This window comes from Grammomys surdaster, unplaced genomic scaffold, assembly GCF_004785775.1.
Source record: "Grammomys surdaster isolate TR1022 unplaced genomic scaffold, NIH_TR_1.0 125698, whole genome shotgun sequence".
NCBI lineage: Eukaryota > Metazoa > Chordata > Mammalia > Rodentia > Muridae > Grammomys > Grammomys surdaster.
Genome location: NW_021620534.1, coordinates 909,949 through 924,634, shown reverse-complemented (window position 1 = coordinate 924,634; position 14,686 = coordinate 909,949). Strand labels below are relative to the sequence as shown.

The following is a 14,686-nucleotide window of genomic DNA, read 5'->3' as shown; positions in this document are numbered from 1 at the left end:
ATAATATTACAAGCACCAGTTCTCTTTTGAACAACTAGGGAAGAAAAACGGGGGTCACGAAGAGTTCTAATTTTTGACAGTGTCAGAGACAATGTGACCCCCCCCCCCCAGTCCTGAGCTAGCTAGCCGCTCTATTCCGCGGTGACGATCTCTCTGTCCCTCATACCTCTCCCCGCCCCCATTAGGGACGCTCCTGGTCTCCACTACTCGCGAGTTGGCAGGTGCGCCCCCTCGCCTTCCCTGCTGCTGATTGGAGCCCAGGTTGGGGAGTCGCCGCCCCGCGCTTATGTCAGAGTGCGTGCGGTCCCGGCCCACCTCGCCTTTGAACTTCGCCGCTTTTGGCTGCAGTTCACCAGCCTCCCCGCATTCTCCGCCAGGTGCAGTGCTAGGCAAAGCAGCGCCCGGAAAGCCACGGGAGGGGGGAGCCACGGCCAGAGAAGCCAGGGGAAAGACGGAAAGGAGAGAAGGCGAAGGTGAAGAGGGACCGAAGGAGGAGCCTCCTGCCCTCGCCAGAAAATTACCTAGCCACTTAATCCCAAGACTCTGGTACTTGGGCCCCAATCTCTGGTGCCCACAGACTCCAGGCCTAGCGCCATCTCATCCCTGCCGCCCTTCCTACCCTTCGGCCCCCTGGGGGCTGCCTGGGGTCTGGGACTGGCATGATCAGTTGAAAACTTTGCAGGGTCAGCTCTTTTCTCTGATTTCCCCTCTGCGGCTCCGAGAGGAGGGGAGTTCAGAGTCCCGGGCTCAGGACGGACAGAAAGACAGACGGCCAACCGCGCCCAGGCTCGCCCGCAGAGCCCCTGCATTCCCCGCCCCCGCCCGCCTCGCCGGGACCATGTCCAAACCTTCAGACCACATCAAGCGGCCCATGAATGCCTTCATGGTATGGTCCCGGGGCCAGCGGCGCAAGATGGCCCAAGAAAATCCCAAGATGCACAACTCGGAGATCAGCAAACGCCTAGGCGCCGAATGGAAGCTCTTGTCCGAGGCAGAGAAGCGGCCTTACATCGACGAAGCCAAAAGGCTGCGCGCCCAACACATGAAGGAGCATCCCGACTACAAGTACCGGCCACGGCGCAAGCCGAAGAATCTGCTCAAGAAGGACAGGTATGTCTTCCCCCTGCCCTATCTGGGCGACACGGACCCGCTCAAGGCGGCCGGCCTGCCCGTGGGGGCTTCCGACGGCCTCCTGAGCGCGCCCGAGAAAGCCCGGGCCTTCTTGCCGCCGGCCTCGGCGCCTTACTCCTTGCTGGACCCTGCGCAATTTAGTTCCAGTGCCATCCAGAAGATGGGTGAAGTGCCCCACACGTTGGCCACCAGCGCGCTGCCCTACGCGTCCACCCTGGGCTATCAGAACGGCGCCTTCGGCAGTCTCAGCTGCCCCAGCCAGCATACGCACACGCACCCGTCCCCCACCAACCCGGGCTACGTGGTGCCCTGTAACTGTACCGCCTGGTCTGCCTCCACCCTGCAGCCCCCTGTCGCCTACATCCTCTTCCCAGGCATGACCAAGACTGGCATAGACCCTTATTCGTCAGCCCACGCTACGGCCATGTAACCCCCAGCTTGGCCTGGACCTGAAGGGTGGCGTGGAAGCAGAGATCTGAATCCTTTCCTTTGCACCTAGTCTGGCCCGCAGATGCCTCTGTGTCAGGCCTACCGCTCCCCCTTGCCCACTCCAGACTCTGCCTCTCTCTTCCAGGGGGGAAGAGAGGGGCCGTCATCCTGGACCCAAAGCACAGACTCCTGCCAGAAATTTCCAAACATTTAGAAAGCTACACATCTTTCCCTCTCCCGACTTTCCCAAAGCAAGTCTCCGACTGTACCCCCTTTGGACAAAAAAAAAAAAGTAGGCAGTTTTGCTTTATTTATGCCCCCCTCACTGTCCGCGGATAGGCTTTGGACTTGGAACTCCCAGATCCTGGTATTATATCTAGAATATGCGTATATATATATTTTTTCCTTTCCCACTGAAGAAAAGAGCTTAGTCTTGGTGCTGTGCCATCAGACACAGCGAGGCACCATTTGCTCTTCCTGTGTGTGTGTGGGGGGGGTGAAATGCTTAAAAGTTTAAAACTGCAGGAAGGGAAATCTTTCTGTTTAAAACCATACTATGGTCGTGTTTGCTTCGATAAAAAAAAAGAAAACAAAAAGGAACCACATGGCTTTTCACTTGTGTACCGCAGTACTCCTAGACACCTAAGTTTACTTTTAGACAGAATGTCAGATAATGAAGTCAGGAAGTAGAAAGTGGACAAAACCTTAAAATAATAATAATAAAATCCTACATGGTCATAAATGTTTTGACAATGTCTTGGAAATGTACCTAGAAGGATTTTTCCCCTCATTCCTCTGTTCATTTGTTGAACAAAGACGTTTCGAATAAAGACAATCTGTCATTGCAAAAAGTAACCTTCGATGTGCACAAAGTCAAGTAAGGAGGGCTTAAGGTCAAGGAAATGGAGTCTTCTTCCAGGTTGGCAGTACCTAGAGGGGGTGAAGCAGGGTAGGCTGCAGGCTGTCCTGCCCTGGCAGAACCTGGTGGCCTATGGCCTATAGAGGGGCTCTGAGTCTGGGGTCTGTCTGGATTGCGCCCCGTGACCCAAGCTTTGCCTTTAGAGCCTTGGCAAAGGTGCCAATACCAGGGCGCTGTGCCTTACCGGCAATCTTCCTAAAGCGGGTCAAACCGCTCCCAGCAGTGACTGAACTAAGTCGAAGATGAAACCTCTTGAATTCTGGGAGGGTTTGCTTTTTAACAGCTACACTCCAAAGACTGGGGGTCGCAGTGTTGGGAGGGGGAGGGGACAAGTTTCTCTACAGGAACAGTGTGCCCTGCTGTGGGTGCTTAACTTCAGAGCGTGGGATGAAAATGATAGAATTGGTGGGGTTTTTTTTTTGTTTTGTTTTTAATGTTTGCTATCACCGCCCCCTCCCAGGAATCTGGGACCCCAGACTAAGTTCCTAAGTTTATATAAAAAAATTAATTGATGGATAACGACTTTGTTGTTGCTGTTGTTCCGTTGGGGGAAAAAGATAGGCGAAAAAAGAAGGCAATATTGTCATGTGTCATGTGTTTTAAGAGTTCTTAAAACACAAATTTTAAGACGAGAATCCCTTCTCTTTCCCCCTCCGTGTAAGTGTTTGCCTGAGAGTGCCGAGGCTTTGCTGATGCAATCTAGCTCAACAGCTCTTCAGAGTTTGATGTCTAATTCGAAACGTGCTTCTCACCTGGGATATCCGTCTCACTCCCTAAATCCGTCGTCCCTCGTTTTTTTTCTGTAGGCAATGTGGGTTCCCCTCACCCTTGGTTTTGCTATGGTGCCTGGAAGGGATAGGGCAGCCTTGGGCTCAAGGCCTTCAGAGATTTGTGGGCGTCTGCCCCCCCCCCCAAAAGGACTCGGTAGCCGGAGGTGGGAGAGAAACGTTGTCGACAGACACCAAAGCCAAAACCCTCGGATTAGCATATTGTCCGAAAAACAATTAGAAGTGTTTGAGGTGCTATTTGGAGCCTATTCATCCGAGCCCCTTTGTCAAGGGGGGATTTTCATTATTAAAAAAAATAAGTTAGCAGTTGTCCATCTGGCTGAGCTGAATAGCAAAGTGATTCGTGTTGTATATGCTTTTCTCATTAAGAGCTCTTTTGAGACCAATGTTAGAATTAAATGGCATTACACAATTAACATACAAGGCCGTTGAATAGGATGGGACGCCTATAAATAATAGATAGATAAATAAATGAACGTTCAGGCTAGGGTAAACAAAGGCGGGCTGGGGGAGGTGTGGAAGAGGCCAGGCCTGCTGAGCCACGCTTACTTAGCATCACAAAACCCTCTTACAAATCGAGACAATTAGGAAGTGACGAGCCTCTGGTGGCCGTGGGGTCCAGGGACTCAGGGTGCGTAGGGAAGGCCCCTCCTCCCGCCCCCTAGGAAGCCCAGGAGGCTCAGGACGCTGGCAATACTCCCGTTGTTTGATCTAACCCCAACTGACAGTCCTGTCAGCCTCTCTGCTCTCCTTCATAGCTCAGTGTCCCTTAACATCTCCAAAGACGAAGCATATAGGGGTCTGAAGTCTCCTCGCCGAGCCCAGCTCTGGAACGCTCAGGGAACCCCATCCTCGGGAGGAAACTAGGCCCGTGGCCCCACTAAGGTGCCTAACTGATTGTGACATGAGGTTAGATTGCAAAGGGCACCAGGCAGGTTTGAGAGGAGAAGGCTTCAGTCCTCAGGAGAAGCTGAAACAAATAAATAGCCCCCCAAAATTAGAAAGCAAGGTTCCATCCAGACTGCACTCAGCCTTGGGACTCTCCTGGAAATTAGAGAGCTCACTGAGGGGAGCCTGGGGCCCACTACCGGGCCACCGGAACCTCTCTCCAGTGCACACCGATGGAAACAAGTCCTGGGGCAAGCTGCAGACTAGGCTCCTGATGTTTCTTTCCTGGACATTTTGCTTTCTTCCTAGACTGCTCGCCCTCCTTCGACCTGGGCCCAACCTGGTCTCCAGGGCCTGCGGCAATTTCTTCAACCCGGCGGAGGGCAGCCAAGCATCAGTTGCAGAAGTGCGCGGCCACAACTCGCCCCAACAGCCCAAATCCCGCTTGTCACGCGGCTGACAGGGGTCTGATTACAGACTTTAAAGTCTGCCGCAGACAAAAAAGGAATCCCCTGGGGAGTTGTGTGCTTGTAGGGGGCAAGCCGGGTGGAAGCAGTCTCTGTCAAACCTGTTTGCTCACAACTGTCTCTTTCTTTCAAGAAAAGCATTAAAGCAAAGCTGTAGGGAGAGGAGCGCCCCGCCCGCCTAGAGCGCTGGACAGCCGCTTCTCCCCGCGCCATGCGCAGAAATTGGCTGCCTGGAGTCCCCCGCCACTCACTTTGGGGGTCCGCAGGGCCCGAACTCCCGTTGCATGCGGTCATCCGGCACTCTGCGGGAGGAATGTCCGCCACCCGCTTTGCGCTGGGGAGGAGTCCCGCAACCCGGGAGCAGTGCTCCTTCAGAACCTGTGCAACCCAGCAGGTGCCACTGCTTCTGGGAACCCATTCCCCACATTGACCCTTTCTGTGTTGCGCGTCGCTCGCGCGTGCACACGCCACCCCTCGGCTAACGTTTCCTCGGACCTGAGAAGGCTGGACCATGTGCGCTCCGGATGGCAGCTGGCGGCGCCGGCTAGTTCCGGTTTTAGCTGGGTTTTCATTCTAAAATTTTGGCGGCGGCGGTCTGTCTCAGGGGTTCACTGCTCCAGACTTTTGAGAGATTCGGCATGTTGCCTCACTTCACTTTCTGGCCTCCACAAAACTTCGGGATTCGTGGTGTGTGTGTGTGTGTGTGTGTGTGTGTGTGTGTGTGTGTGTGTTTCGTTTGCCTTATTTGGGTCCCACTTCCCAAACTTTATTCCCTTCCAGTTTCCTGGCCTTGCTGTTCAGGGGTCAATTTTCTCACAGCGCCTAACTTTACAGAAGAAGGCCAGCTACAGAGTATATCACACTGAGTTGTGAGTGACTGACAGCTGAGACTCCATAAGGTTTGCATATTAAAGCCACCTATTCTCCAGGAATCTTCACTGATCCAAAGCAGGATGATAATTCGGTCCAGGTAGAGCCTAGGGACTTTTTACTACGTCGCCGCGCCACCTGCACTAGCTCCTCCTGGCCCGGCAGGTTCTCTGGAGAGATAGCGGGCTGCCAGAACCCTGAAAACTTGGCAAGAGGTGGAGCCAGCTCTGCCGTGGCGGATTATCGTTCCCTTCTGCCCCTTCTCGGTTCAGGCCTCGTCACCATTGTCCAAGTGGACAATGAATTTCGAGTCATTTAAATTCGCATATCAAGTAATTCACAAGATTCGAGTTAAGAATTCTCAACTCTATTTGCCGGGTGGATCGTGGGGAGAAGAAAGGGGGAAGCGAGGAGGTCTTTATACTTGTGGATGGTTTAGGTGCGCCGCGGAAGCTTTCGATTCAGCCTCGGGGCAAGCTTGCTGGACCTCACTCCCGCCCACACCCCACAACCCTACATCCCATATCCGGTGTGCAGTGGGAGTGATGGTGTTTCTTGGATAGTACTTCTTGGCCCAGAATCAGATGCTTCGAGGTTGGGCCGTAGCCTAGAAATTAAGGAAATAGTGAAGTTGAAGCAGGCAAGGGGGCGCTAGAAATCCGGTGGAATGGACAAGGAACAGGTCGGTCGCCCCCAGGCGGACCCCGTTTGTGTGCCTGCGGGACTCAGAACCCTGCTGTGGATTTATGGAGATTCCTACACTGCCAGGGTGTTAAAAATGAGAGTGTAGCTGCGTTTGTCCAGGGAAGAAGCCTGAAGGCAAGCAAAAAGGAGAGTTCGCTGGTGGGCTAGCCCAGCCCCAATCCCTCCGTGTGGCGAGGTCCTCTGTACCTAAAGGCTCCGGCCAGGCTTCCAAAGTTCAAGGAGAGAGTTGTGCTCCTTAATGCGGAAAGAATCGCAAGCAGAGCATCCCGGGGCCGCCTTCTTAGAATGTCCATCCCCCTTCTCTCCGGGTCATTCCTGATGCCCCGACTCCCATATCCCCAAAGTCTCGGTGCAGTTTAGGGGATGGAGCCAAAAACCAGGTGGGACAAGGTGATGGGAATGCTCAACTTTTCTCTTTACTACGAAGTGTCTTGCGCTTTCCCGGTGGCCAGCAACGGTTTCCAAGTTTTTAAGACCCCATCTGGAAAAGAAGGGATTTCAGATCCCCTGGTGCACGTCTGCAGAACTGTGCCAGGCTGTAGGTGGCTAGAGAGGCCACACTGGACCTCAGCCCTAGGGTGACAAGGAATTCTTCCTACTTTCAGGCCGGGGCTCCGCCTGCTGCCCCCGATGGAGAGAGCATGCTTTCCCCTACCCCCCACCCCCGCGCACCTTTGAACCCCAGAACCCTTAGCCCTAGCAACGGTGGGAACCGAGGGAAGTGGATGAGAGAGACGTTCGCAAGGCTACGCCTCTGCCTTGACAAGTTAGCACACCCAACCGGGTGCAGCTGCGGACTTCCTACAGCACAGCGGGGACGGGGACGTGAAGGAAGGGAGAAGGGAGGGAGTGGGCGGCCTGGGCGCTAGCTGCGGGTCCCCCTTCTCTGGCACCCCCCGTGGCGCGGCGAGTCAATGGGATTTGCACACTCGAGGTGTAACAGCATTACTGCGTTAATTAGCATTTCCATTTCACGTCCAGATTGTTTACTTATCTGCGGGAAACATATGTCGGGAGAAGTTCACATTCCGGATTCTGCTCCGCTGCCCAAGGTGCAATTCCGGGGAGGCGGCGAGGGGGAGGGGAGGGCTTCAGATTTTTTATTACACCCTCTAGCCTTATCTGCCGCTGTAAATTGAGGATCCTCCATTGAGCGGCATATGGAGATTATATACTTTTTTGAATATCGTTTCCCAAAGCCTGCAGATTTTCACTTTGAAATGAAACAATCCTCCACCGCTCCCCCAGGGGCCAGGCGCCTCCTGTGCTGTCCAGCGCGGCCATGAGGACCCTTCCGACAGATCATCGAGCACCCATCTGCACAAAGCCGCGGCCAACGCCCGCAGAGCCCCGGTTCTCCAGACCTAAAATAAGCTCCGGGGAAATCCACCCATACACCGTTTGAACCCCAAGAATCACATTGCTGTTTTCCCGAGTCTGACCCCAGGACTTGAGCACGCTTTGCAGCTTGTGCATTTCTGAAACCCGCATAGACGCGAGCTCACTTCTGCCCTCTTCCTACGCTCTAAACCCGCAGCGGGCGGGACCGAAATACCCACATCTGTGCACAGCAGCTGCCCGCTGCAGTTCCAAGCTCTTAGGCGCCTGGGTCTTGAGACAGCCCATCGACTTTAGTTTCTTTGTTTGGAGGGCAGTAGAGGTGGTGGGCCCTGTGTCCTGCTCCGGACCGCTTACTGTGAACCTTGAAGGGAAATTCCACCCTGTAGGCACCAGTGTCCCTGCTCCCTAGTAAGCTGGGAGGACCCAAGGAGTGAGAACCGAATCCCATCTCTTATCTCTCCCCAGATTCCTTTCAGCCTGAGATCAGAGACAGAGCAGAAAAAAAGGAGAATCGTTGCTTTTTTTTTTTTTAATTTAATATACCAAGCCACCCGTTAAGGTCATTTATATGCTTAATTTAGTGATAAAAGTCGGTAAGCAGAATCACAGGAATCACTTCTCTGGTTTTTTTTTCACTACATTTCTCTACAGTAATTGGAAAATCAGACAAATATGCGTTTGCTTTTTCCTCATTCGCTGCTTTGTCTGGAGTGCGGGCCTAATAGCCATACTTTTGTTATGTAATTTGTTTGCTCTTTAAGAGAACATAAGGAAGAAATGTGTATCCCATGCGGTTTCGTTCATCTTATCTGGGCTCAGTTTACAGAATCACACACACCACACACCCTATGTATGTACCTCCCTTCAAAAGCCAAAAGTCCGAAATTTCCTTCAAATGCCCGTTTATTTCTGAGCCAGAAAGTCCCGTGGGAAACAAACTGCAATGTTCCACCAGAACAAAGAAATGGACCAGAGCAATACAATTAAGTCAAAGAAGTGAGGAAATGGGGTTACAAACAGACTCTTTCCTATTAAGTATTGTTTTGGCATTTCTTTTTTTTTTTTCAAGACCTCTAAGAAAATTGTGAGGTGTCACCTCTATCTTCTGGGTCTATCTGTAATTGAATCTAGGTCACTATTCTAAAGCAAGGAAAGCCTGCTTCCCACTTTCCTGCATCAGGCTGAAATTTGGGGGAGGGACAAGGGTCTTGCAATTTCATTTAAAATGTAATGGTGGGTGAGCTGATAAGCAAATGGGGAAGAGGAGTCCTGCTAAAAGAGAAAAAAAAAAGGCATGGTTTTAATATGCTCCAGATGGGGGCAAAATGATTTACATGAGAGTTTATTTCCTCTTTGCTGATATGAAAGAATTACAGATACAAAACCCACTGATCTATAGAATAAAAAAAGAAAAGAAATGTTATTTTCCTGTAAAGGTGTCAGTTCATTTATATTCATTTAACCATCCATCCATCAATTCACTTCCCCAGTCCTTGCACACTCGCTGGCTCTGTTAAACCTTCCCCTACCAGTACACTTTGCTGGAATATACAATGAAGTTTTCATTCTTTAAAATAATATTAGAATGCAGCGAAGTAGGTAAACACAGGAAACGGGAGGCAGGGTTGCTGCTGTTGAATATTCCTGGTTAATTTAACATTATGTTTCTATGACAAAAATGTTAGCCATGGTCACATGTCATTATTACTGCAGTCTGAGTACATGCAGCTTGCCTGTGGTTGAGATCATGTACAGAGCATATGCGATTATTTTCCACAAAATACACATACAGTAGAAATATATTTAGCATGTGAAAATCTTCCTGGAAAATGGAAAGTCTAGCAACACCCGAATCCTTCTGTACAGTCGAGTGGTAGATCAGTAACACACTACATAATTAAAACAGCTAGCTACATTAGTGTGAACAAGTATACAGTTCCTGGGGTGGGGGTTGTTTGGATAAAAATTATAAGCAGTGTCAATTTGTCTGTGTGTCCAAGTTCTCTGCTTGCTATTGTGGTCCTCTGCTTTGGTGGAGTCCAAATAAAAGACTGGACATCTCCAGATCCTGAGCAAGGACTAGACAACGCCAGCTCCTGCAGAGTTTTCAGCAGTGAATTGCTTGACACTTGATTGCTTGATAATTCTCTCGGGTGAAATCTAAGCCTTTCATTCCTCTTCCCTTTCCTGTTCCTTCCTTCCTTCCTCTGCCCTTGTTTTTCCTCATAAACTGTGAACACTGCTAATTGGTCAGTCACTCCAGTGTAGGTCTTCATAAGTCTCCAGCATCACGCTTTGCTGTTTGCTTCTTCCTGGACCTGCCCTCTTGGGTTGTGGGAATGTGTTCTCTCACTAACCTAATTTTCAATAAAATAAAAAGAATAACAGTAATCGCCAAAAGTCCGTGTGGCTGAGTTTAGTGTTGCCTCAAACCCCATAGTCTCCTTTGGCATAACTGCTTTGGATCTAGATCAGCTGGATGAGAGTACACGTTGAAGGCATTGTAGAATTGCTTCTTACTATGATTTTACCTCTTGGGCTCTTAAATATTTGAGAAAATTATGCTTAATAAGGAGTATCCACATGCCCTGGAATATCTTTGAGAATTAAATGACCACCAAGAATTGAGCTGAAGATCTGAAGCTGTGTCCTCTACTGAAGGGGTGAGTTGAACTTCTCGCTTTTAAAATATAGATTTGATTTCTATAAAGTTATTTGTTTGTGTAAGTAGATCATGCTGGGAACTCATGTGACCAGAAACTTGCTGTAGCTCCAGATGACATCTTCCCTACTGCTGGGAAGATCCAGGTGACACCTAGGGGTACTGGTCAACTTGTCATCACAGGCTTGGTGAAATGTAAAGTGGAATAACCAGAGCAGTGTTCATGGCCAACCTGCTGTTTGGAAGATTGAGCTTGGATGGAGGTCGACCTACGCCAAAATGAAATAAATACCTTAGCTTCTTGCAGATGCTCGGAGATGCTTAGACATTCCTCAAAAGCTTGCTCTGCACTAAGCAGACAAAATGAATGATATGGAGGTGGGTTTTGATATTTTGTTTTATGGAGAGAAATTTCAGTGGCAAAACAGAACCCAAGCCTTGTGACCTTGGTCTCTCTTCAGGCAGCATCCTTCTACAAGTAGACGCTTGGCTGGCCAAGAACTTCCACATTTCAGAGGATATTTTCTTGCTCTTCCATGTCAACTTCTACAGGACATTCTACAAGGACATTTTCTTCTTGCTTCTCTCTTTCTCCTATCTGTGTGTGTGTGTGTGTGTGCACGTGCACTTGAGCTCCTGTAACCGGAAGTTAGATTATCTCCACTATCCTCCAGTGTACAGTATGATGGGTACCTGAAGTCATCACTCCCACTGAAAGAAGGCATCCTCCTCTTACCCTGAGACAACCTGAATGGAAACAGGTAAATTTCACTTGTGACAAACTATTGTTCCCCTTATGTTTTCAGCCCTTTGAGAACGCTTAAAAGTAAGATAAACTCAGAAAGAAATATGTATCAATTTCTATCTTCTCATCACCCTGTAGTGGGGGGGGGGAGGTGAGGGGAACAATTGAAATGCCTTTCATTCATAAATGCATTTGCACACACCTGTTAGTCTGAATTCCTCACACTCTTAAATGGCAGCTAATCGCCTGTACACAGAATTCAGATGACCTATTAATCCCTATTAACAGTCTACATTACTGTTAATGGAATAAGATAGGACAGGAGGGATGATAGACATGGCATGTTGTTGCCTATTAAGCACATGTGCGTGCACAGGAGCACACAGGCGCACACACAGAGATACACACACGCACAATCCTAATAATTAGTTGGGCCTCAGTTCCCTGTCAGTGAGGTCCTAGGCACTTACTCTTCACCTTAATAAGCAAGAGCAGTAGTGAGATCTCTGAGAGAAACTCATGAAATCTTCCAAACAGGTGACCTGGGACATGTTTAGAATGGCCCAGAAAACTCCAGAAGCCCAATGAAGGTGTTGCTTCACACAGAAGCTGAAGGCTATGTACCAAACCTCAGACCATCTTTATACTGGAATTCCTGGTAGATGGAGGGGGAAAGACAAGAAAGTTCTATGTTGTTCCAGGAACACTGACTCTGCTTGGATAAGTAGGCAAAATAGTCTACTGGCTACAAGGGGGTAATATCTTGATCTTTTTAAATTCTGTGACTGGGAGAAAAGCTAGCATCAGCAAGTGTTATCAGGTAATCAATTATTCTAGGTTACTTTTTCTCTCATTAAAACGTGTTTTCAGAATATGTTTTAACTAGTGTATTGCTTTTCAGGACTTAGAAGATGTGTCTCCTTTCCCGGGGAGATGTAATCTGCACTAAGGGAGACCCACGTGGTTGGTCTGATGGATATTAACTATGCATTCTGTGCAAAGTCCTTTGCAGTATGTTGTAAAGGCTCCATCTTGTTCAGTTCTTCCCAAAGCACTACGAGGTAGGTACTGATGTTGTCTTTATTTTACATGTAAGAAAACTGAAGCTAACAGGCACTGAGAGACTCACCTAAGAGCCCATGTTCCTCAAAGTTGTAGTTGTGTGTCCCAAACTCACTGACTGTCCCCACTATCTAGAGAATTTATGGAATTAACAAGTGAGGGAGGCCTGGGGAAAGGGGAGAAAATGTAGAGCCTTGGGCTCTAGTAGAAGACCAGAAACCCCTTCCCTCTCTCAAGCTGCTGAGCAGAACATGTGTGAAATCTCAACCAATGAGCATCCTCCATCACTGAGTCCTCTTATTAGTTGGGTCCACATTGCTTTAGATATATAGCCACAGATACCACAGGCAGTTTCTACATCCCAAAGTCACAGTATGAGAACCAGATATCTGTGGGAGGTACACAGCCACAGACTTCTAGAGATCAGGCCAGAGGAGCCACTGACTTGTCCCAGGCAGGTTTGAGGATTCTTACTTCAGAGGAGCTACCTTTGTCAGGAAGCTTGGCAAGTAAAGGTATAATATGTTAGGAGGGAGAGAAGGAAGACTCCCAGGTGTCCTGTTTGTCATTCTCCTGCCTTTAATCAGATTTAATAAATCTGTTAACCTAACTCAGGCAGACTCTTTAAATCTGCACTGTGCTGCCTGTTCGCCTTCAAATGAGAAAGGTTTCTTGCTTGCTTTTCCTGCCCTGAGCTCTTCCTCACCAACCAGGGTGAGCCAATGGACTCCACACTTCCTTGGCTATAACAATTTATAAGTGTTTCCCTCTTTCTGGAAGGATCAAAGCTTACTTTCTATGAAGGAAGGTAGTTGATCACACACAGGATTTCTGTTTAAGGTAGCATCAGGACATTCTAGAGCCTCTCAGTTGCCTTGGGCTCAACTTTTGTAGAACTGGTTGGAAACATTTTGTCTACTCCTTCTGGTTCAGACTCACACCCTCGGCTGGAATACAGATGATTCCTAAGAGTCACGTGGAAATTGTGTGTGTGAAGTCAGGGGGTGGAGCTTATGGAGAACTGAGGATCGGAGACCTGGGAGGAAGATTTGATAATTTTGTATTAATTTTGGAGGGGATTTGATACATTCTTGGCTGCTTTAACATTTTTATTTGTGAACTGCAACTGATAACAAGATCTTTTGTGCCGGCTGGCTGCTGGATTCTGTCTAAGAACTGCAGGGAAGTAGACAACTGTGTTGGGCAGGTTTCCCACCAGCATTGGCAGGAAGCCTTGGTGGGAGTCGGGGCACAGAGAAAAGGGTGCCCAGTACAGACATGGAAGAGATGGCTGAGTCATGGTCCCAGCCATCAGGGCTGGCCAAGTTCCCTCCTGTGATATTATTTACTTAGACTTTCCTTTATGTTGACTTTTTTTTTGTTTCTTTTTTATCACTTTGGCCTCTTCCTAAGCTTTTTTGTGGTGGGGTTTTAAAGAAAATATTACTTGAGAATTTAAAATATCCCTTTAAACTGCCACGGTTATCAACGATCTCAAATGATATAGAAAATAACTAATCTAAGTTCCCATTTTACCACTGAGGAAAATGAGAAGATGAGAACAGTTAGTGACTTGTGCAAAGTTACACAGCATGACAACAAGCAGGGCTGGGCTGGCACTGTATCCCTTGTTCTAGTGTTTGGACAGCACAGTTTCCTTCTGTCCATTTACACTGTGTAAACTTTAACCTATTTCCAAAGGAACTGGGTGAGGGGAAGAGTAGGAACTATAGAAAACTATGTCAGGAAGAAAAACCTGAGAGTCAGGAGCTGCCCACTACTGTCTGAGAAGCTAAGATGGGCATGTGTCAGCAGGAAGGAAAGGAAAGGCCAGTGTCCACAAGCAGTTCAGTTGTGGGCACGTTTCCAGTGCCCAGGAATGGCATCTTCTCATTCAGATGTGCCCTAGCACCGCACACAAAGCCCCCAAAGCCAGCTGTCTGTGGACACTTTCTTTGAGTTGAGAGATGTTGTGGCTTTAAGAGCTGAGTTTTTTACCCACAGCCTTTTAAAGTCTGTGGTTGTTTTTAAATCGCATCACCTGGTGACTGTGTCTCTGAGCACACACTCAAACAGCCTCATTTGGAAAAAGAAGCAAGGGCCACGGGGAACAAGTGTGTCTCGTAGACGAAAAAGACATTCTACAAATCCAGTCCTTGGTTTCTGTCTGGTGCGGGCCTGCCTTGTCTAGAGATCTAGCTGGTTCTCAAGACTCCCGAGCTCTGATTTTTACTTCAGCCAAGTTTTTCATCCATACGTTGTAGCTCTTCCAACCTTTCCAAGTTGTTCCACAAAGGGCAAGAATTTGATACCCTCTAGTTTGCCCGCTCTCCTGTTAACTCTGCCTCCTCACTTCATGTGTCTCCTCTGCAGATGCGATACTTAATTTTATTCAAATGGACACAAGCTAAGATCCTCTGGGAAGAGGAAAACCTCAACTGAGGAAAAAAAAATGTCTCCAAAACATTGGCACGTAGGCTCATCTGTAGGGGCCTTTTTCTAATTAGTGATGGATTTTGGAGGGTTCAGCCCATTGTGGGTTGTGCTACCTCTGAACAGATGGGCCTGAGTTGTATCAAAAAGTAGAAAAAAGTAGACTGAGCTAGCCATGGGAAAACAAGGCAGCGAGCAACACGCCTCTGTGGCCACGCCTCTGTGGCCACGCCTCTGTGGCCACGC

The 14,686-nt window shown here is 48.9% G+C and overlaps 1 protein-coding gene across 1 annotated transcript; it reads left to right on the top strand.

The window, feature by feature from the left end:
* The first annotated feature begins 353 nt into the window (after window positions 1–353).
* Sox14 (SRY-box 14) lies at window positions 354–2,411 on the top strand. The gene has a single exon (XM_028788079.1). It carries the CDS (start codon window positions 839–841, stop codon window positions 1,559–1,561), a length of 723 nt encoding a protein of 240 aa, XP_028643912.1. The 5' UTR covers window positions 354–838; the 3' UTR covers window positions 1,562–2,411.
* The last annotated feature ends 12,275 nt before the right edge of the window (window positions 2,412–14,686 follow it).